This window comes from Odontesthes bonariensis, chromosome 14 (genome assembly GCF_027942865.1).
Source record: "Odontesthes bonariensis isolate fOdoBon6 chromosome 14, fOdoBon6.hap1, whole genome shotgun sequence".
Lineage (NCBI taxonomy): Eukaryota > Metazoa > Chordata > Actinopteri > Atheriniformes > Atherinopsidae > Odontesthes > Odontesthes bonariensis.
This window is the reverse complement of record NC_134519.1, coordinates 24094236-24118475: the sequence shown is the minus strand read 5'-3', so window position 1 is coordinate 24118475 and position 24240 is coordinate 24094236. Positions and strand designations below refer to the sequence as shown.

At 40.1% G+C, this 24240-nt stretch overlaps 1 protein-coding gene and 1 long non-coding RNA gene across 7 annotated transcripts in view; one reads left to right on the top strand and one right to left on the bottom strand.

Annotated features, from left to right (window-relative positions):
• odr4 (odr-4 GPCR localization factor homolog) overlaps positions 1 to 24240 on the bottom strand; it is a 59281-nt gene that overhangs the window by 372 nt on the left and 34669 nt on the right. Inside the window, exons 2-14 of one of the 6 annotated variants that reach the window (XM_075483703.1) lie at positions 6997 to 7038; positions 6570 to 6669; positions 6265 to 6378; positions 5925 to 6017; positions 4679 to 4785; positions 4561 to 4597; positions 4029 to 4172; positions 3827 to 3922; positions 2453 to 2500; positions 2175 to 2294; positions 1980 to 2094; positions 459 to 662; positions 152 to 205 (exon numbers count right to left, since the gene is read on the bottom strand). In XM_075483703.1, the coding sequence (XP_075339818.1) occupies positions 152 to 205; positions 459 to 662; positions 1980 to 2094; positions 2175 to 2294; positions 2453 to 2500; positions 3827 to 3922; positions 4029 to 4172; positions 4561 to 4597; positions 4679 to 4785; positions 5925 to 6017; positions 6265 to 6378; positions 6570 to 6668 (1231 nt within the window). In that variant the 5' untranslated portion in view covers position 6669; positions 6997 to 7038. Of the gene's footprint in view, positions 1 to 151; positions 206 to 458; positions 663 to 1979; positions 2095 to 2174; positions 2295 to 2452; positions 2501 to 3826; positions 3923 to 4028; positions 4173 to 4560; positions 4598 to 4678; positions 4786 to 5924; positions 6018 to 6264; positions 6379 to 6569; positions 6674 to 6996; positions 7155 to 24240 lie in introns of those variants that run through there. The other 5 variants (XM_075483704.1, XM_075483702.1, XM_075483705.1 and 2 more) reach the window with 5 other exon arrangements.
• On the top strand, positions 14325 to 22318 carry LOC142399189 (uncharacterized). The gene is made up of 4 exons (XR_012772855.1): positions 14325 to 14735; positions 15414 to 15818; positions 15936 to 16043; positions 22182 to 22318. It is a non-coding gene; the product is annotated as an uncharacterized LOC142399189 (long non-coding RNA).

Here is a 24240-nt window from a genome sequence, read left to right as displayed (position 1 = left end):
GTGAGGTCTTTAAAAGTCTAGTTGCTAGGAACCAAAATATAAAGAAAGATGAGCGGCTCAAGACTTTTGTACGGCGTAAAAACGTATCAATCCACATTTTACCATCATTTAACTGCTAAATATCTTGAATGGGAGCAAAAAAACACTTTACCAATGTAGTTATTTCTCTTGGGCTCCAAGGCTTCAACAGTTTCTACAGCGGGCTCTTGAAACACACAAAATATAATTTCATCAAGTACATGAATTTGCCAAGGCAAACCTGCTGTTAGCAAGACTCCCCTTTGTGCATTTACTTAGTCTGCTGCTTGACTGTGATTAACAGAATGAAAGTACAATGTTATTAGAACGGTATTAAAACAACAACATTTGAAATCTTACTGCTATATCGCTTTGGGATGTGCTTCTTCTTGCCAACTTTACAGCATTGTGAACCACAAACACACACACACTTCTCCCACCTGCGGAGACATCGCTCTCCATGATTTCAGCAGTCATTTCCTGCGTGGTATCCAAGTCTTTCTCGGCTGCATCGATGTCCAGCATCTCCCTCATCCGCTCAGTCATCTCAGACAAACCCTCGTCACTAAACTGGTAGTCGCACACACACACTGGACCTGCCGCTTTTACAGGACAAAAGATACGGCGAGGGAGGCAGAGTTGCTCTGAAACACACAGAGAAGAGTAGGAATGCTTTTGTAGAACATATTAACGAGATGGATTGAAAACTCTCTCACTCAATGCTATAAAGGGTTATATCAGTTATGATATTACAGTTAGACAAAAAGATGAGGCAGAAGCAGAGCTTTTAGGGTTAGTTCTAAATTTAGGTGGAACATTTTTTATTAAACAAAATAAAACACACAGAGACGTCATTCCTGTTCATATGCAATAAGCAACAAATTAAGACATAACTGTTCCCTGTGTCTTTAGTTATATACATGCACAGGTAAGTAATAAAAATAACAGTTAAAACCAGATGCAGCAGTGAGAGTGAAGGCAGAGATAAAAGGGTTGTGTGATAAGAAGCTTGATAGTGTAGCTTATCATATGCTGCTTTTTAAAATTACGCCACATTCCAACATTATACAGCGCTACTCGTTTCAAAGTCATATGGGCCAAAGTATGAAAGTTCAGATAAGATAAGCTGCAGTAAATTAATGGTTCAATAAACCAGTGAAAATGATTTAAAAAACTATTATGAGATGATGAGCGTTCCCACAGTCACATTCACCAAAGCGTTTTTTTTAACATCAAAATCGGCGACAGTCAAGAAAAGATCCTTATATCCAAATTCATTGGTTTGATTCGGGTTTTGTTACCTGGCAAAATCCTGTCTGATCAAAGCATAGTTTATGTATTGAATTTTAAAGTTAACAGTGTCACAATACTATCTGTTACACAGAAAACTCCACCTAACATTTGCTAATAGCATTCAATAAAAGCTTTGAGTCCCACTGGACTAACTAAAACTGTTGCAGGAAAACACCTGCAGGTGTTCAAATAAAAAGGTGCTCGACTGACTTCATGTTTGGATAGTTTTGGACTTGTAAGGCTACGTGCCCACGACAACGCTCTGACGCATAAACGCAGATGTCCGTCTTTGGGTGGATACAGACAGATATCCACCCCCAAGCGCTCGTGAGAACGCAGATAAATTGTGGAGGAAAAAAATGGACATCTGCGTTTATGCTTCAGAGCGTTGTCGTGGGCACGTAGCCTCAGTTAAACACAGGATTTTTCTTACTGTATGAAAGTCCCTTTATAAATGAATCTTTGTAATTATTAAACCCTGCTCTGGTACACATAAATACCTCCTGTTAGTCCAACTACCTTTCAAAGCACAAATCCAACCCCTTCGCTGTGATTGGTTGATCCCAAACCCACCCTCGACCCTGACCTAAGCTGAGCTACAGCTGGAGGAAGATAGCCAGGTTAGGAGGAAGATAGCCGGATGAGCAAACTCTAGTTAGCTTTTGTACCCGTCTCCGGTTTGTCTCTGCTGCTCCCCTTGCTCTCCTCGTCTGATATCAGCGGTTCCTCCAGCAGCATCTGAACCCTCGTGGCCACCGTAGAAATCACGTCCCTTTTCAGCAGCTGTCCACAAAGAAATGGCCCACACGATGAATTCTTCATTCAGTTTCTTTTGACTTTGTCTGCAAGAATTAAAGCATTACCTTCTCGGCGAGTTTAGCCTTTGGTTTGTTGCTATGTAGGAAAGCTCTGCTGTGGACTGCTCCTCCAACAGACACACTGCCTCCGCACGGCTGGATCACATCTGTTAACCTCTGCACATCCTAACACACAGGGAGCCCACGTCTTCTTTCATGGTCATGTAAAACCTCAGAAAACTTGATTTTAGAGGCTTAATTTGAAGAATGATCATTTATCCTACCAAACATTTTCCCAAAACACAACCATGCAGGTATTTCTGTGTCTCGTGTGCGTCACTTACCGGTGTGATGAGCAACTGAGCCGTGAACATCTGTCTCAAATTCCTCTTCTACAGACAAACATGGTATATTAGAATTATATTTTGCGTTTTCCTCAAACCACATAATTAAATACCGTGGCTCATCTGATGACAACATAAGAAAGAAATATGTTTTTTTTTTAGCTCCTCAACCCTGGGGAGGTCAGAACTCGTATTCATCAGAGCCATTACGCTTCAAGTCATCCCAGATCTGAAAACACGGTCCTTATAGTAAGATTTAATGCCAATTCACTGTCAGAAGTAATCCTTTACATGGCGGCGATGCTGTATCTGCAAGATTGCACTACTTACTGTATTTGCAAGGCTTTTAGGAGTACAGATAAATAACCCTTTCATTAGACATCCACTCCAACCTCACCAGAGAATCCTTTCTGACAAGTATTGCTCTTTTCCCTCATCTTGAATTTCTAATCATACAGATACAGATGCCTAAAACGTTTTTTAAATCCTACTACCTAAAAAGACGAGAGGAAAAGAAGAGCAAGTCAGCACCTGTGTACATTTAAGTGTGTCTAATATTTCAGCTGACAACAGTCAGTTCAATTCATTCCAGCTATTTTAAATTTGCAGTCGCAGTATGTCGTGTACTGAAGTTTGGCTTTTTCATTTACTAGTTCCACTGTATTACTTTGTGTTATTACAGGTTGAAATCAACAAATGACCAATTACCCAAATGATAAACCATCTGTGTTTTAAAAAAAATAATTATCCTCACCATCATTAGTTTAGTTTAAATATGATTCTTATCCAATAATCTTGATCAGAAATATATTAAGGTTTGGCAAAAGCACTTTGAAATATGAGTGATTCATTCAATTGTGCAAGTTGCTAAAATCCTTTACTGGTGGTCCAAAATGCAGGATTAAAAATGCTAAACAATTCCAAGACATGTGCTGCACAGTGGTGTGATGGTTGACTGTCAGCTCACTGCAAGAAGGTTCCAATTTAGGCTTGAGCCTTTTCTGTTTGAGTTCATACATGTTTCCGCTCACCGTTTGGTTAGATTAGTTATTCTTAATTGACGATAAGAATATGTGTGCAATTATGTTTGTCTCTGTTATGGCCCCTGTGATTTTGTCCAATATCATAGTTTAGTAGGTAAAAAAACAACAACATTGTGAGATGAGTTCAAAGTGATGGATAGATGACTTTTAAGGCTTATCAGACTGATACCCGATGACAAGTATGAAGCAGCCCGACAGTGAGTCTGCACATAAAATTCAACACTCCCCCAAGTAAGGCTGGAAAATTATGGCTTTGTTTGCAATATTTAGTAAATAAACACAGATTTACGTCATGCACTGTGTTAACAGCATTGTCTAAGATTTATACAACCTGTCCGGCTTTGAGTTCTGAGTCCTCTGGAAGCTTTTTTCCATCAATCAGACAAACTCCACTCTCGATCTGGTGTGCCCACACTTTCAGTCCCTCCTGAAACAAAGAGTCCCTTGAGAACCGTCCCACTCAAATCCCTAAAAACAGAATTTATGAACGGATGTATGCATGTGTGAGTGTTTGTGTGCACATGCGTGCCAACCTTGAGACATTCATCCATGCTTTGTGTGTGGGCTCTGGTGTCTGGTATTGGTAGCAACATATCCACATTAAGCCAGCATGAAACTGTGGCCCAGGACGAACACACACCTGACTGGTACTTCCAGTCTGCAGGTTTGGCCACGCTCTGAAGCAGACAATAACAAAGATACCGACGTGACTGGCATCTGCACAACCCTGCATGTCTACAAGTAAAAACGCCAAGTCTGGGATTGACTGATATCTTAAGTTAGTAAAAAAAAAAAAAAAAAAAAAAACTTGAGTGTAAGTTATTAACTTGAGTACTTAACCCCTGATTTAAACAATTTCTTCTCAACTGAATGTAAAGAAACCAAAAGACAGTTTCTAAAAAGCCTAAGAGGCATTCAAAGCAACTTGGATTAACCTTTTGAGGCATTTAAAACAGGTTTACTGGGCAGATCAGTGACCAAAAATACCATTTGTGTGTATTTGTGAGTATTTGTGTGGGCACTGAGCACTGGAGTAACTCATGACAGTAGATGGATGAATCTAACCTTTGGGTCTTTGACATCAAAGGTTCTGCAGACAGTTCTGATGTGTCAGGTTAAGAAAAATATCTGAGCATTTTACATGATAGACAGCGACTTAAGACAATAACCACTAAAAGGATACTTTCTAGTTTTAGGGTTGACATGCAGCGTGACGCAGTCTGTGACATCATCATCCATAGGGATCCACAGGCGCTCTGATGAGATGAGGTTTTCCACTGCAAACACCAACTATATACACACACACACACACACACACACACACACACACACACACACACAGGGTTACTACATATATTTATTATATTATCTGTTTAACGTATAAATATCTTTGCAGAATTTTGAGTACTGCTGTTGATTAAGTTTTATTTATTTTTTAATATGTCAGCAAACAGAAGGCAGATGTTGGACTCTAAAAGATCGCTAATGTTGTTCTTAGTGAGACGGATACAGAAATACTTTAGAGTTAACAAATGAGTATAATGGATGAGATGTCTGATTTTCTCTTTAACAGTCTCAATTGTTGATTTTTCTGCCCCCTGGTGGCCAAAAATGTGCTCCATACCAGTTAAAGGTTTATTATTACACTGATGCTTTTGCACAGTTACCCCCATTAAACCATCGGCGCTCACTACTGACGATCATATCTGGATGGGGCATCTTAGAGGTGCCGTTAAAGAAGTCAGAGTGAGGCAGCAGATGCTGACAAACTGTTCCATTTTCAACACTCTCTTGGCAACATAGTGATGAAGAACGCTGTTCAGCCCTCCAAAAACCCAAATGTCTGGTCGCAAAAGTAATGCACTGAACAGAAAATACCAAATTATACATTTACACTTGTGGGGTATCTTACATCTAACTGATCTAACAGATAGCTACACAAATGATGGCCTGAAAGACCATTTGAAAACATCCTACACGCAGTAATCACATGGAAAGCATACATTGACATCAGAGGATTTAAACCCTAGATCTATGCATTCCCAGAAAGGTTCACTTAGTAACTGCACCACACACCTTCTCACAAGTTGGAGTGACGATACCATGTGTAACACCGGAATCTTTTCTGCCTCCAAATATGCCTTAAACAGTTTGCAAGTGTATCAAATACAATAGTGAATTGTAAAGTATTTTGGTGATATTTGATAAAATATTTGGCAAACTAAAATGCCTCTCACATTTCTTCTAATTATGGGTAGAGAATGAATTTATTGCAGCCTCTTATAAACTTTTTATGAATTCAAATTTGAAACTGTGCTATTAAGGCTTATGGCTTTTGCTAAACACTACGCATGGCGGAAAATAAAAGGAAAAAAGCAAAAATATGGTCGCTTTAAAAGGTCATATGTATATGTTGATATGACTCTCACCTGTCGGAGTGTGTCTAGTGTGTCTTTAGCATCAGTATCACTAATTATAAATACTCCCAATACAGACAGGCCTCCGGGCAGCATTCTGGACACCTGGAAATCAATAGCAATGTAAGATTCTAAATTTTAAAGCCTGTAAATGCTGACAGATTTTCAGGCAGCTATATCTGTTTTGCTAATACCACTAGATTTCCCCCATATCTTATCTAATGTATGTGGATATATAGCTGGATCAAAAGCGTGTTCCAGTAAGTCAAAAAACATGTATACACTCAGTGATTAAGCCATACATTTGAATAAATGTCATAATTGGGACAGAGCTTATTTCCTCTTTGCCTACCTGTCGAGCATGCTCAGAAACCCACTCTTTGTCCACAGACTTTCCAGCCACTGCGGACTCCTCCTTTTGGGGTGTTTGTGCTGCCATGACAACAAAATCCTTTTGGACTGAGCTCTGAAATAGTTGGTTATTAATATCAGTTACTGTCTATTCACTCCAATCACAACCTATTTTCAAATCATCACCCTCATTGGCGTGTGATGGTAGAGAAAAACAAAACATAGCATATTCAGAATAAGCAGTACTATATGATGATGATGATGTGTGTGTGTAGGTGAATGAGACTGTTAGGAGTAAAACCTTACCTGTCCAATAAGTAGGCCTGTGACTGGACCTGCTTGTTGTGAACATAGTTTAGAAAGATATCCCTCCACAACTTCTTCTACTATATAACCACGACCCATGCTGCCTGAAAAAAATAAATTCAGAGAAAATCATGCACTTTTATAAAGATGTCTTCATCAATGTGTTTGCAGTGAGACAGTGATAGGAGATGGACACGTAGAGGACTAGAACACCGCCAAACGAGATGAAACGGGGAACGCATTTTAATTTTTTATACAGAAACATTCAGCTAGTCAATTAACCTTACAATAAGTACAGTTGTAAAGTATAATCATACAACTCGGCGTTTATAAAGAGTTATTTCCCTCTAACTTTAGCACGTCGTTGTTTTTACTGGCTAAATTGAGATAAATTAAGGTGACAAAACACGAATTCAAAGGAGCTTACAGTGCGAATTATAAGAAATTCCACGTGTGGTTGGAGATATACCTGTAAGAAGTAAGAGAGTAGCAAAATATAAGCCAGAAAGCTGTCAGCTTTCTTTAAATCTTAACAGCTGGTAGTGGTTCGTCAGCGGAGCCAATAAAACACAATTGACTATAATGCTTTGCTGATTTACGTATTTCCGTCGCACGTCTATGTCGTATTGTATTGTATTGTATTTTCTTCGTTCATATCAGGCTTAGCAATCCACGGTGAAGGCAGTGTTGCCAATTTAGCGACTTTGTCGCTAGATTTAGCGACTTTTTGCCATCTCTGGCGACAAAAAATAATCTAGCGACTTAGCGGCTCAATCTGGCTGAATCTAGTGACACTTTAACTTGTTTTGTGAGTGACAAATCAGTTGCCCCGCGACACAATTCAAGCCGAGACAGAAGCACTGCAGGACGGCGGAAACCCGGCATATCGTCATTTCCTGTCAAAACGGCAGTTTCAAGCTAGCTACCTATGGCCAGAGAGTCTCTATTATGTAAAAGGGCTGTGCTATGGCTAGCTACAACGAGGGTATGTTCACTTCCTGTTTTCAAAACAAAAGCACCTTTTTATTGTAATGGCTTTCCCTATGATAAAAGTCAACGGGTATTTTATTTTGTGAAAATAACCGGAAGTACGTTGCTCACTGCGGCTAGCTTTAGTAGCGCCGAATTCGTCGGAACAAAATTGTAAATAGCCGGTATTTTGGCAGGTTTTTAACACGTTGGGGATCTAAACGACTACTTTCTGGCCTGAAAAGTTTCAAATGTTGCTAAAGTTTACAGAGCTCAGACCTGAAATCAGCTTCAGGCTGGCTGATTTCGACTCAGGCAGGCGCGAAACTATATAATATGGGCGTGGTTACGTCACTTATGACGTCATGACGCAATCTAGCGACTTTTCAGAGAGCCAATAGCGAGTTCTTGTGATTTTTTTTTTTTTTTTGGCAACACTGGGTGAAGGGGACGCGGTGTTAAAGTGATACTCCGGAGTAGATTCAACCTGGGGTCATTTGAACCGTGACATCCAGCCAAGTAGCCCACCCCCAGTTTTTTCGATCTTGGCTGAACATCAGCTGAGTTACTTAGTTATCCCGAATAGCTTCGTTCAAGGGTTAATGGATCCTGGCAGTATCTCCAAAATGACCACACTAAAATCACATGCCATGACACCAAACTTCTACAGTAGTACAAATATAGTCTGTACTCACAAAACGATGCATTTGGAAGTTTGAAAATAGTCCAGGAGTTTATTATATTATCAACACAAGCCTGATAGCTTCTCTGCTGCTAAAGCTGCGTCGACGTCACTTCAGGGAGCTGGGAGCTTCAAAGTAAGATGAGGGTTGATCTACTACTGTAGACAACAAAGCAAGGCTGCTCAATTTCTCCATTATCAAAATAAATTCACAACTCTACAACATAAAAATTCATTAAAAAAAACATGTAGAATATAGCATATACTTTGTTGTCTACAGTAGTAGATCAACCCTCATCTTACTTTGAAGCTCCAAGAAGTGACATCGACGCAGCTTTAGCTGCAGAGAAGCTATCAGGCTTGTGTTGATAATAAGAAACTCCTGGACTATTTTCAAACTTCCAAATGCATCGTTTGGTGAGTACAGACCATATTTGTACTACTGTAGAAGTTTGGTGTCATGGCATGTGATTTTAGTGTGGTAATTTTGGAGATACGGACCAGGATCCATTAACCCTTGTACAAGCTATTCGGGATAACTCAGTAACTCAGCTGATGTTCGGCCAATATCGAAAAAACTGCGGGTGGGCTACTTGGCTGGATATCACGGTTCAAATGACCCCAGGTTGAATCTACTCCGGAGTATCACTTTAAGACCAGCAGAGTCCAGGGAGGATCCCGAATGCCTTAAAAGAAAATTCAAAGAAATATGCAACCCTGAAACAAACGTGATAATGGAGAGACACAATTTCAACACCAGGAATCAAAAGCCAGGCGAGACGGTCGAGGCATACGTGAGTACATTGAGAAATCAAGCAAAAAACTGTAACTTTGGTGCATTAGAAGACGAGCTAATACGTGACAGACTGGTCTGCGGAATCAGTAGTGACACCGTCAGACGTACATTGTTAAAGGAGACCGACCTCACGCTTTCCAAAGCTGTACGCCTCTGTCACATCAGTGAGCTCACAGAAAAGCACACCAAAACCCTTTCTGCCCAAAAAACCGCGGCAACTGCCAGTGTCGATGTCATACAAGTAAAACAAAGGGGATTCAACAGACTGACAAAACGCTCAACAAAGCAAGATAACTCAACAATTACCAACTGCAGAAATTGTGGTGGAACACATCAAGCTAAGCGTGATCAGTGTACGGCTCTAGGCCAGCAATGCCACCACTGTGGCAAACTGAACCACTTCAAAAGTGTATGTAAATCTGCTAAGTCAAGCACAGCAAATTAAAGGATAAGACCGTTTTTTTTACATTGGGCCCTTGATTTCACATTATAACATGATGTTCTACTCACCCCTGCTTGTTGTTGAACATTTGGAGCTGTTCCGAAGATATTCGCGAGGCGTCTGGCTGCTCTCTTGAGATATTCGGCCATGAAACGGTTTCCTATGGGCAAGCTTATACAGGCACAAACTATGCTGTTTATAATTTATTAATTACTCTACACTAGCACTGATAACGTGGAGGTGCGTCGCTTACTTAAAAAAATCCGGGTTACTAATTTTGATGTTTTTTTTTTTTTTGTCGTAAAGTGGGTGTTACTGACGTCCTCGTCGTGCTACTGCCACAGACAGCCCACAGACCTGCTGCCTATTTATTCATTCGCTCACTAATTTTGGATCTGTCCAAGTTTTGGGTTCAGATGGACACACCATGCAATGAATCTTACTCACGTAACATTAATGGATATTAATTCACTCCGGTTGGAGGCACAGCTAAAGAAGAAGGATGTAGACAGCAGTGCTGTTTCGTTATTGGACTGTTCAGATTAATGTATCGCGAGATTAGCTCGCGAGTGTTCGTTGCATTGTACCTGCTGTAGCTGAAGCAGCGTGTTGGATGCGAGTCATCGGATTTATTAATAAACAACCACTTTGATTCAACTCTTCATCTATTCGTGACTCACAAGAATAGAGACAAACTACAATAAGTGTTGTTGTTGTCCGAGAACTAAATGTTTCAGTGCACTGCTTGTTGGCTGTTAGAGAAGGCAAAGTAAGAAAGGATTTACAAACTTTTTAGGGAGATAATTAATACTTGGCAATATTTTTCGAAAATTTGGTATACATTTCCACTGCTTCGCGGATGACACCCAGCTCTATCTGTCCAGTAAACCTGACGCCAGTCTCCCTCCCTCCTCCCTCACCCACTGCCTCTCTGAGATTAAATCCTGGTTCACTGCAAACTTCCTTAAACTCAACAGTGATAAAACGGAACTCCTCCTTGTTGGCACCAAATCCACCCTTTCCAAAGTTGACAGTTTTTCCCTCACCATAGACAGCTCCGCCGTGTCCCCCTCCCCTCAGGTTAAGAGTCTGGGTGTCATCCTCGACAGCACACTTTCTTTCCACTCCCACATCAATAACATTACCCGGTCTGCATATTTTCATCTACGTAACATTAATCGTCTCCGCCCCTCTCTCACTCCTCACACCACTGCTATCCTGGTCCACAGCCTCGTCACCTCCCGCATAGATTATTGCAACTCACTCCTTTTCGGTGTCCCTCACAAATTCCTTCATAAGCTTCAACTGGTTCAAAACTCTGCAGCCCGCATCATCACCAGTACCCCCTCCTTTCACCATATCACCCCCGTCCTCCAGCAGCTTCACTGGCTCCCGGTCAAATTCAGAATTACTTTCAAAACTCTACTGTACACATTCAAGGCCATCCACAACTTCGCCCCCCCGTATCTGTCTGATCTCCTCGCCATTGTCATCCCATCTCGCTCCCTCAGGTCATCCTCCTCCCTCCACCTCTCTGTGCCCTCTGCCCGTCTCAGCACCATGGGGAGCAGAGCTTTCAGTCGCTCATATTCCACAATGACAATGCCAGGGCTCAAATTGTAAAAGACTGGTTATGGGAGTATGAGATATTTTCACACATGGATCGGCCACCCCAAAGTCCGGACTTTAAATGAGAAGTTCGGGTTTTTAAACCTGGACCTTATTTCTTGCATAAAATACGTTCATCTACTCACCGATAACAGTTTGGTGAAAGTCAGCGTCCTTCAGGTTATATTTAGATTACTGGAGATCCGGGTATATAATGAGAGAGAACAGGGCAGAGACAATACAGCCTCTAAATAAGGCATCATCTGTCTTTTTTTCACCAATACTGACGCTGTGTATTGACGCTGACTTTTACCAAACTGTTTTTAGTGAGAAGATGACGTATTTTAGGCCCGAAATAAGCTCCAGGTTTAAAAAAAAAAAAAAAAAAAAAAGAACTTCTCCTTTAACTCCACTGAGAATCTTTGAGATGTGCTGGAAAAGACTTTACCCAGTGGTGCAACTTATCAACTCTGGATGGAACATATGTTGTGTAAAGGGGTTAAAAACAGAAGACAATAATTATTTAAACCACTTATCCAATCGAATGTCTTTCAGAAGTAAAGATGAGGACAGCTTCACCACTCTGTGAAAGTCTGCCCAGTTAAATAGTTAAAAAGTGAAAGAATAACTTTTGTCAGTACAAAATTGCAAAGATTCTGGGGATATCATCATCTGCGGCACAGGAAATTAAAAGACTGAATCTAGAGAAATCTCTATATGCAAATAACAAGGCTGAACACCAGTACTGATTTACTTTGACCTTCCTGTCCTCATTTTGCACGGCATTAAAAACAGATTCTGTTGTGAAAATGACAGTTTGAATTCAGGCATACTTCTCAAAATGATTGTCAGTGAACATAGATTGTTGTCGCATCCACAAATGGAGGTTAAGATAAAGAATAAAACTGAAGGGAAAAAAAGAAAGAGATCCAATTACATTACCATCTTCTTTTATCCTGTGATTTAAAGGGGAGTTATGTGAAGTGGGAAACGAGTAGTTGTGATTATTCTTGGATGCTGAGTCAAATAAGATGAAGCAGAGTCCATCTACCATTCATAGCACAGATCAAAATCCAACATTTGTGATAGTATAAGAGTGCATGTGGCATGAGCAACTTACAAATCTATTTGAGCATCCTTAATGCTGAATTATGTAGGTGGAGCAACAAATGTCTTCCATTCACATTACTTCAGTTTTCAGTGAAGGCCTTGTTTATTTTTACAAGACAATACCAAACCACATCCTGCGCGTCCGACAGCAGCATGACTTCAGTTGTCAAACTGCAGCCCACACCTCTTACTCACTGACTAAAATGAGATGAAAAATACATTATGAACTCAGACCTTGGGAAGCCTGCTACCACGTGACCTTCCCTGACTCCTCCTGCCCATTGACTCGTGGTCTTCCTGCTGAATGAATCTAGTTGGTATGACCTCACTGGAGCTCATCTGCACAAGCCCATTGTTCAGTCTCAGTCCAGTCACATTATTCGCTGTGCAACTGGATCTTAATGCCTCCTATCTGATGCTTCCTCCACTGATGGAGCGCTGATGTCACCTCACACTGCTGCCGCCTCTCAGGCTCCTTTTCAGTAGAAAGAAAGAATATTTGGTTGGAAGGGGGAAGCTGAGATCATTGTAACTGCAGACGTTTCAGTTTAATGGTGGTAGCATATAACAGTCAGTATTGCACACGTTTGTGCAATAGGGCGTTAGTGTTACCATCAGGCTACCCCCTCCTTTTACACCGGAAGTGCATACAACCTATAAAGAGTACAATGACAGACACAGAGGCGGCCGCGGCGGCGATAGCAGAACAGACAATTTAGCAAAGAAGCCATTTTAAACTGGATCTTTAGGCACTTTGTTTCCAGCAGCCTGTCACAGAGACACATCATTTGTTCCCATTTCTTTAGCTGCATCTGTGAAAAACAGCTTCATAGTTTCAGCTTTTTTGTACATTTACGTTAAAACTGCTTTCAGTTACCAAAAGAGTCAAATTAATATAATAAATTCAGTTTAAAAAAATCCTAATCCCAAAAATATGAACGTTATCACGTCTAAAAGTAGGAAAGTAGGAAAAACACAGACAATAAGAATTTTATGTTATTCAACATCAAGAAAAAGTAAATAAGATTCACTTTAAAGCTTAAAAATGAATATAAGATATTGTGGAAGTTGCCTTTAGGCGAAAAGATGAGCCGAAAACTTCTCACATTAAGACTCTGTGAGTCGCGTTTATTAACTGACAAAAACTCACAGTTCCAACTGACAAAAACTGACAGTTCCAACTGACAGCTCGCGCATCAACAGAATAGCTGTTATCATGAAACGTCACCGGATGTCTTAAAGAGACCGCAACTATTAAATGCATCATAACATTAAAGACGATGAACCAACAACATAACAGATAACAGAACACATATAAGAAAGTGAATTATGCCGTCAGTGTTGAGAGCACTACAATATAATCAAATGACTAATTATGGAAAAATTTATATAAATTACATGATTAAACTGTTTTATGCCACCAAAAATGAATAATCTAGAAGCTCTTTGTGGGTTTTAGACTGGAATTAAGATTTGTTCCCATTTCTTTAGCTGCATGTGTGAAAAACAGCAAAGGTAACACAGTCAGACAGACAGAAAACAGGATTTCTGTAGCAAGAAGGTGATTCCCAAAGAGCTGTTAGCTGAAAACTTGGCATATCTTAGCATGGTGTGCAGATATTCACTTTAAAGCTGCTCAGAACTGAAGAAACCGTTTGTGTGATGCTACCTTTGCTTGCCTTTAGAAAACATGGCATCTTAGATATAGAAATGAATGTGCTAATGACTGAAATTAGGGATGATTGTGCTATAAAACTGCACAGTGAGGCTTTACACTAACATAACCCATTACGGATGCAACAATAATTAGTTTTATGGTCAAATTACAGCATATTATCATATTATATAGATTCAAAATAGTTTTATTTTCATACACAGTACAATGTGCAGTGAAATTCTTCCTTGTCCTGCTACCAATAAAAAGAGAATTAAAAATTAAATATGAAATATGAATAAAATGAATTAAAAATATTTTTAAAAAAATTTAATAATTTTTTTAATGTTAAAAAAAAATTAATAAAAAGAAAAAAGTTTTTTAAAAATTTTACTTTATTTTTCTAAATGTTAAAAAAAAATGTTTAAAAAATACGGAGCTTAGAATCAGTACTTTTATTAGCAGTCTTCACTCATTATATGTAACCAACAGAGCAACAACAGTTACGGTGTATTGTTGTACACACCTTGTACATTTTATATACATATATTTTTATTCTTTATTTTTTATCATTATATCCTATGTAACATGTTTACACCTTACGCCACAGCAAATTCCTAGTTAGTGAACACTGTTCACTAACAATGGCAATAAATTAACAAATATAAAATAAACTACTGTAATTCTGATTCTGATTCCGACTTCTTCTGTTCGGACTTTTGGAGTTTCTCCAGGAACTTTGTGACCACCTGTGAAGGTTCTGGTTCTGATGGTGACTCCTGCTCCTAGGCTCGTCCGTTGTGGGCAAAGACGTTGTCGTTTTGGCCAACGAGAAGAAGAAAGATGGACTGCTGATCCGAGGCCTGACGGGACATTTCTTCCGTGTGGTGGAGAACAAACCCCAGGTAGAGTAGAGTAGAGTACCATTTATTAATCCCGAAGGAAGTAGTAGCCTGGAAAACCAGCGCCAACTGCTGGACGGCAAAATGTTTTGCCTGCGGTTGGGTCTGGCTTCGAACCACTTTTCATTTTGAAAATACTGCCCTGAATCTGGCAGATGGCAACTAAACCAATCACAACGCAGAGATGTGTTTTGAATCAACGCGGGCGGGCCAGAGGGTCAGAGCGTTGGCCTATAGGCACAGACACGGTTTGAAAGACAACGGGTTGTGCTCATCAACAATGTTCCGTTGTATCCATTCATCGGAGCCAGACTAAATTAGACATCCAATTCATTTAGGCTGGTTTATCAGGCTAGTCCAGTAGCATATTCACGTATAAACATATACACATATAAACATATACACAAGGCACTATACACAACATTGCACATATAACAGCCATTTAACTCTCCATGCATTCAGCAAAAGGCAGATCTCACACACACACACACACACACACACACACACACACACAGATCTCAGAAGGCAGATCTCACACACACACACATACACAGTATGTATATATTGTCCAAAGTGAAGAGCAGTAAAAAGAGTCCTGGTGCAGAGAAATTGTTCCTGGTTATTGGGGGGTTATGCCGTTCAATCACCTATGGCAGTCTCTTTCTGTGTGGTGTTGAACAGCTGGATTGCCCTGGGGACAAAGGACCTCCGTAGCCTGTCCGTCCTGCAGGGGATGGTGCGGAACCTGTAGCTGAACAGGCTTCTCTGATTGGCAAACACAGAATGCAGAGGGTGACTGTGGTTGTCCATTATAGAGAAGAGTCTGCTCAGAGTCCTCTTCTCAGCTGTGGAAGTGACAGCCTCCAGTTCTGTGCCTACAACAGACCCAGCCTTCCTCACCAACCTGTCAAGGTGTCCAGCATCTCTCTTCCTAATGCTATCCCTCCAGCATGTCACAGCATAGGAGAGCACACTGGCCATGACAGACTGGTAGAACATCAGCAGGAGTCTGTTGCAGACATTAAAGGATCTGAGCTTCCTCAGAGCAGGAAACTCCAGTGGTGACTGGGATCAGCCCGTCTTCAGGTGTGTTGGAAATGAGACTCACGCATGTGACGCATGCTTCACGCTGTGTGTGCGCGCCTGTTAAAGCTGGCTAAATACCTGGCTAAATCTACGGTTAAATACCGCTGATGGTTTCAGGATCGAGCGGCCTCGGGACCCTTCTGACGATCACTGGGACGGGCTTCAGCAACAAAAACGCAACCATCGTGGTGGGAAGAGCCAGGTGTCGGGTGGAAGAGACCACAAGTGAGTCAGCCTTACCCCGGTAACAACACAACAACATATTATTTGTATTATTTTATTATATATAATCTTAAATACAAAAAAGGCACAACAGAACTGGACCTTATAATAGATATCACCATGAAACTTCCTCACTTGATTACTTATACAAGTATGAAAAAAAATGTATTACAAGTTTTAGAAATGTGTATGTTTAATTATGCAAATGAGGCATTATCTCATTAAATATGCGCACATTTGCATATATTTCCAGAAGATAGATCTGAACATATGATAAAGCCAGATGCAAAATTCTTTTTTCATTTTGTTTGCACACAAAATGAAAAGAACATTACAGAGGGATTTCAGGATATCTGCTTTCATTTCCTAGGAAATCAAAATATACTGCCCATAGCCTAAAAACCATCAATTTCCGCCATATTTTTTTTATTTTAATGTCACATAAATCAGGCTAGAAATGATTTATCAACAAATCCTTCTGTAGATATCTTCCGAATACTGCTAAGTGTATAACTGGAAAGTTTGGTGTTAGTAGGTGCTCCATAGTCTGAGATATTGATACTGGAAAAATACAAAAAACTGATTTTGAGAAAACGGCCTTTAAAGATTTAAATAGGGGAATTCATTTTGGTAAATTTGGGCGAAACGTACTGCCGCGATTAAACAAAATGTGATGAAATAACCATTTTAATTTATGTTTTGAAATGACACATATTGAAGTAGACTGGCCCAAAATCAAAAAATTGACCACTGCATGAAAAATCACTGTTTTTGCCTGCCGTGTCTCGCTTTAACAAGAGAACTATTTCCTGTCTTGCGTACAAAATAAAAGCTCTTAACATTACTACAGGATGTTACGTTTCCCTGCTCAAACATCCCTCTATCCAGGGCTCATAAAAATAGCTAACAATAATAATTCTATATAGGCTATCACGTTCCCCCAAATAACCAGCAGTTGTAGTTTCACTTAACTAAAACAAATGCAGCCTACTACCTACAATGGGTGTATGAAAAGCGGTAAATATGTTTGATATTAAATTAGCACGCTACTTTTATTTTGGCGTTACTTTGTTCAGTTCTTCCTCTTCTGACTCTTCTTTTTTTGGCGTGGTGACTGCTTCTCTTTATATAGTTAATCGATGGAGTCGTTGGCTTTGATCAACTCTTTGTTGACTTGCTAAGTTCTTCCTCTAGTGCAGGGGTGGGCAATTCATTTCTTCAGGGGGCCGCATGAAAAATCTGAAATGTGTTGGAGGGCCGAACCAGCAATGACTCAAATTTAATATTGACTTATGTTTTCTCATTATATTTCTTTTTATAATAAAATATTTAAATCAGATTATTTTGGTAATAAATAAGAATATTTAAGCCTTTGATTAGGCCATTTAATTATTATTATTTTTTTCTCTGGAGACGCTCGCTCTCCATGTTCATATTTTTAATGTAGCACTTTGAGACTGTTCATTCAGTGTAAAGTGCTCTACAAATACAATTTATTATTATTATTATTAAATATTTATAAACATGAACAAATTGTGGTTTAGGTTGAAGTGAGAATTAATACTATCCATCCATTATCTATACCGCTGAATCCGTCGATCGGGTCGCGGGCGGGATGGAGCCTATCCCAGCAGTCAATGGACGAGAATTAATACTAATTCTATCAAATTAATAGTTAATAACAGTTGCAGTTTAACATTTAGTTCATCCATCTGAGCAGTCACATCAACAGTAAAAGCAAGATCTGCCAGCCAGTCTGCCTCTGAAAGCTGAGGGATGGCATGTCCCTTCCTCACACAGAACTCCTGAATCTCCTCTCTCAGGTCCCAGAAGCTTTTCAGCACTTTCCCCAGACTGACGGCTGTGTGGTAGCTTAGGTCACGGTGGTCAGTCTCAGTTTCTTCTAAAAGTGAAACGAACTGTCTATGATTCAGTGCCCTTGATCTGATAAAGTTAACAGTTTTAGTTACAACATCAACAACGTGATTCACTTGTAACACTGACTTTAATAACACTTCCTGATGTATAATACAATGAAAAAAAGTTCATTTCTGCCACTTTGTCCTGGATTCGCTTTAACTATTTAACAACTTTTTTTCCTGTGAGATTTGGACACCCATCTGTTGTCACGCCCACCAGTTTGTCCCATTTCAGCCCCAAGCTTTCGTGACGTGCATTTACCTCAGCTGAGAGATTACTCCCCGTTGTTGTCCCTTTCATTGACCTGATGCCTGCCAGCTCCTCCGTGATTCTGAAGTCTGCATTGATCCCGCGCATGAAGATGAGCCGCTGGGCAGTGCCCCGTATATCACAGCTCTCATCCAAAGCCAGGGAAAAGTACTCAGTAATTCACGCTGTCTTTCAGTTGTAGCAGCAGGTTTTTCGCAATGTCCTCAATCCTCCTCGTTACGGTGCGGCGGGAGAGGGAGACGTTCTCAAAAGCATCTTTTTTTTGGGACATATTAGCGCAGACGAGTCCACCAAACACTCCTTAATGAACTCTCCATCAGAGAAGGGCTTGCCTCTTTCTAGCAATCTTGTGTGAAATAACAAAACTTGTCTTGACTGCAGCACCTCTGGATGGCAAATGTTTTGTAAAAAGTGTTTGCTGAGATTGCAGCTTGGCAAGCAACATAGAAGACTCAGCCTCGTGCTCTTTTTCTGAAAAGTTATTGTATTTCTCCCCATGTTTAGTCACGTAGTGACGGTGGATATTATACTCCTTTAACACAGCCACTGACACACCACAAACTAAACACACAGCTTTACCTTTTACCTCTGTAAACAAATATTTCGCTGTCCATGGCTTGTTGAAAACGCGGCATTCTGAATCAACTTTTCTTTTTTTACATTGAGACGACATTTTGTGTGGATCAGGGATTCGGATGCTAGCATCACCTGTCACTTATGCGTGCATTCATAAACAATGCGTCAGGCCCTTTCAAAATAAAAGACAGCTGCATCGCATGCACACCAAAATCCGTTTTTACTTTTGACTGGAGGGGGCAGGGGGGCGCGGGGCGGACAGGGACGGACAAAGGGCCGTATCTGGCCCGGGGGCCGTGAAATGCCCAGGTCTGCTCTAGTGCCTCTGTTTTTTGGCGTAGTGACTCTCAGCTTTTCTTTCAGATTCTTGGGAATTTCCAAAGGTTTTGCAATATTTTCATTTGTGCTTTTTTTCATCGTCCTCAAGTTTTTTAACTACTGTTTTTTTTTAAGTCCCTTGGAACTGAGGACTTTATTGGATGTGACAAAGTGGGTGAGACCATTTGTCTCATTTATTAATAGCATCTTTAGTTCACCATACTTGTTTGTTTTCAATCATTTTACTATCAGTAATCAGCACTTTACAGATACAGACTATCCCGGATTTGTTTGTGTTTTGTATTATGTTTGGTTATATTTCATAATTCAACATCTTTGATTTAAATAAACACTCACAAGTATTGTTAAATTCAATTACAATTTATTGATTTATGTTTCCTTAGAATCAGTTAAATGAACATTTAAGTGTGCTACTCACCATACCCACCATGTGCTCAGAGACAAAGGGAGGAAGTGCTGCAATATTTCTGCTTTTATATTCTGTGAAACTTGATTGGGGGAGGTCATTGGACTAGTCCAAATCAGGAAGGTGACACACATTAGGTTAAGATATTATTTAGGTTTATTTGGTATTTCCTTTTCTATGGTTAACATGTTGATGAAGACGTAAAACAGGCATGAGTGTTTTTACTGTAATGTGTATGAATTGTGACATGTGGAAAACTGAAATGGTGAAGTTAAAAGCCAGTGGATTCACCTCCTCTGTTGGTACAACCAAGGAAGCATTGCCCAGTGAGGTGAAGCTATTTAAGCGGTGGCCTTTAGTATGTCTGGAAGGAGGAGGAAAGGGAGTGCAACTATTGTGCTGATCGGGTGTAGCAATGTACATTTGATTTAATTTCTTTTTTGTTTTGTTTTGTTTAGTTTAGTTCTAAGTTGAGTTTTATTTAGTTCAACTAAGATAACTGTTCAGTTATATTTTTTGTTGTAAATATTTTTGCTACACGTGAAACAGGCACCTGTAAATAAACACCTTGGGGTGATTTTTGGACAAACTGCCGTGATTCTGCCTCCTACTTATGCCGCTCTGGTCAGCTTTCCAACATTGGACCTCCTCAGTTTTATCGTTTCTTCTCCATCCTGAATTTTTTCCAGGAGCTCACAAACTTCCTGTTTCAGGGCCTGGTTCTCCTGACGGACAGAAACATTTTCCTGGGTCATGTCTTGACAGGTCTGCGCTGTTACTTCAAGCTCTTGGGTGATTTTCTTCATTTGATCATCTGATCCTTGTCTTTTAGTTCCATGCTCTCTTTTTCCACTTGTAAATTTACCTCCACTTCAATCTTTTTCCCTCAGGATATCATCCTTTTATTGTCTTAAAGATTGATTTTCCGAGGCGGTCGGTGGCGTAGTGGGTCAAGCAGCCGCCCCATGTACAGAGGCTATAACCCTCGCTGCTGCTGGCCCCGGTTCGAGTCCCGCACCGAGTGGCCCTTTGCTGCATATCTCCCCCCTCTCTTTGTCCCTTGCATTCCTGTCTCTCTCCAACTGTCCTGTCAAAAAAAAATTATAGCGACTAAAAAGATCCCCAGAAGAACGACCACTTGCATTACACAAAGAAAAAAACCAAGTATATTTTCCTCTTTTGCTTTGATTTTGTCATACTGTAACATCTCCTCCATTGGTTCTTTTTCTATTTTGTTTGTCAGAATATGTTGCTCCAAAGTCCTATTCTTACTTTTCTGTAAAGTCTCCATTGGTTCTTTTTCTATTTTGTTTGTCAGAATCTGTTGCTCCAAAGTCCTATTCTTATTTTCTATGTCGTGTAACTTTTTCTTAATTTGTTCGTTCTGTAACTTGTAGGTATTGTTTCGGCATTTTAGGAATTTGTAATCTTTGTCCAGGGACTCATTCGCTATGGTCAACTGTTCATTTTGTATCTGGAGGTCCCTTAGCTTTTTGTTTTCGCTTTCTAAACGCTCTATTTCTTTGCAAAGGCTTTCAATCAATCTGCTGTATTCCAAGTCTTGTAATTCTCCTAAAGTCCCTTGGAACTGAGAACTTTCTTCGAACTCCCTCCTCTGTTTTATCGTTTCTTCTCCATCCTGAATTTTTTCCAGGAGCTCACAAACTTCCTGTTTCAGGGCCTGATTCTCCTGACGGACAGAAACATTTTCCTGGGTCATGTCTCGACAGGTCTGCGCTGTTACTTCAAGCTCTTGGGTGATTTTCTTCATCTGATCCTTGAGTTTCTTAATTAAAACAAAAATCAACTGCCAACTAACCAACTCCCCAACTAAAGATTTGGTTAACTATTTGGCTGGGGTATGCAGTCACGACATCATTAATGATGTCATGACTGTTTGAATGTTTGCTGACATCACACTGATGTGTCTGATCTCATAATGACATCACAGTGATGACATTCTCTTGATGACTGTTCTATCATTTTTGGCTACATCACAGTATGTGGGCGTGGCTAAGCTTTAAAGTCTGACCTTTCACTAAGCCCCGCCCCCTTTGAACAGAACTGTGTTTTTTTTTGTTTGTTTGTTTTTTTTCCCTTGTCCTGTCCAGCATTATGGCAGCAGAATTGTAATCTGAATACCGTTTATTTTATGCTAAACACATTTGCAATGCCAGGGAAGCTTTATGAATGTAAAGCTCCCCTTGACGCCCATCAACTCCTCATTTTTATTTATTTATTTTTGTTACAATAGCTGTCTTTGCAGAAATTAGAAACATCACTTTAAGAGCAGAAAAATCTAATATTTTGAAATATATTGTAAGGAAATTTTCCATTAAAGTCCAGTATATATATCTGTAAAACATAAGAACTGAAGCATTTTCATCACTGTGTACATGTCATGTAGAGCAGTGTCATTACATCAAAGCACTGCTTGATTGACAACACAAATTGGTCGTAAGTTCTGCTCATGAAGTACTTTGAAGGCCTCCAGGTTTAAAATACTGATTTAATCATTAAAGCACTTTGATGAAAACCCTTTTCCTAATTTTGCAGTTTTGTTTTGAAATGAAAAGATGGACCTTTAAAACTATCAACAGAAGCCTAATATACTTGTTTTGTGCTTAAAGGCACTTCTAGAGACACAAAGCGATGGGATCAGAGGACGATCGGGTCAGATTGAAGGAAACATCTGCAGTGACATCAGCTGCAAAGCTAACTCGGGCTTTGCAAACAGAAACGGCCGTGCAGGAGGAGGAGGAGGAGCTTCAAAGTAAGATGAGGGTTGATCTACTACTGTAGACAACAAAGTATATGCTATATTCTACATGTTTTTTTTTATGAATTTTTATGTTGTAGAGTTGTGAAGTTATTTTATCAATGGAGAAACTGAGTAGCCTTGCTTTGTTGTCTACAGTAGTAGATCAACCCTCATCTTACTTTGAAGCTCCCAGCTGTCTGAAGTGACATCGACGCAGCTTTAGCTGCAGAGAAGCTATCAGGCTTGTGTTGATAATAATAAACTCCTGGACTATGTACAAACTTCCAAATGCATCGTTTGGTGAGTACAGACCATATTTGTACTACTGTAGAAGTTTGGTGTCATGGCATGTGATTTTAGTGTGGTCATTTTGGAGATACGGACCAGGATCCATTAACCCTTGTACGAAGCTATTCGGGATAACTCAGTAACTCAGCTGATGTTTAGCCAATATCGAAAAAACTGTGGATGGGCTACTTGGCTGGATGTCACGGTTCAAATGACCCCAGGTTGAATCTACTCCGGAGTATCACTTTAATGACCTCTTATGGCTGCGGACAATCAATGTAGTTTATTTTCAAGCAACAGTTCCATCTAGTGGCCAACGTAGTTATGACAATGAAACCAAAGATGGAACTCAGGTGGTGTTTGAACAGGGACACAAAGTTCCAGTCTCTTGTGTCTCTTTTATTTTGGGGGTATGTTCCTGAGTTACTGAAGACAGGCAAGAGCTGGCATGGGATGAGGGAGAAAGAGTTGAAACACTTGTAACATATCTTAAAATAAACGTAATTACACCTGCTGCATGACTTCAGATTGATCATTTATAATTATAAATAAGCAGGAACATTTCCCTCAACACAACCACATCTAAATCATTCATTCAAATAATATATACACGGTACATTTCAATTCTGTCAACAGGGCTGATCAAATGTATTCGTTGTGGATTCAGTGGAATAAACTGATCGATTACTCAAAATGTCTTTACAAATATAAATGACAGACACACACCACAGGTTACAGGTGAAGTTCCCAAACCAGATGCCCTCCTCTCCACAACTGCGCTTCAAGATCCTGGTCATGCAAATCACAAACAGGATCAATCACCTGAATCCAAGGTTCGAAAGTCAGCCGGATGCTCCTCTCCAACACCCTGGAGAAAACTTTCCCAGGGAAGCTATTCTGGTCCCTAAAATTGATCTATTACATTCTTTACACGACAAGAAATCAAACCATTGGAAGATTAAGATTAAAAAACAAGATGAAAAACACACACACACACACACACACAAGCAATGCTGGTTTCAAGTGGCTCATTTATTAAACGAGTTACTGTTTAACTGAGCAGATGCCAAACGTGACAGCTTTTGACCTGCCACTGTGCATCGGTAGTGAAGGGCTTTCTGGAGGAGTGTAGAAGCAGTCATTCTCAGAGTCCAGGCTGATGGTGTGGATATTGATTTGATCTAGGCAACAAGCCGCGTCACTTTCCCGGATCCTTGGCAGAAAAAAGAACAAGGTCGTCATTAATGGTTCGATACAAACAATTTATGTCACACAAAGCAACTGTGTTAGGACACAGATTCTCAACTGGGTCGTCTGGCTCGGTTAATTGTGTCTTGTTGAGGGGACATTGGGGGCACTGTGGCTCCAACCAGTCTGCAGCATAACACGCAGATCAGGCTAAATGTGAACGCTATCAGGCTGGATTCCCACGTACACGATGCGCCTGATGGTTGGAGCTGTGCCCACAATCATCAGACGCAATTACTCCAGCGATTTGATTAGACGGTGCATCTGCTATCGCATGCAAAAGTTTGACTGTTTGCGGCTTACACCAAAAACATTGTTCAGTATTGTAAGGCGTCACCTCAATCAAAGTAACCGAGGATGAACGAGACCCTGGAAGCCTGAAACATGCACGT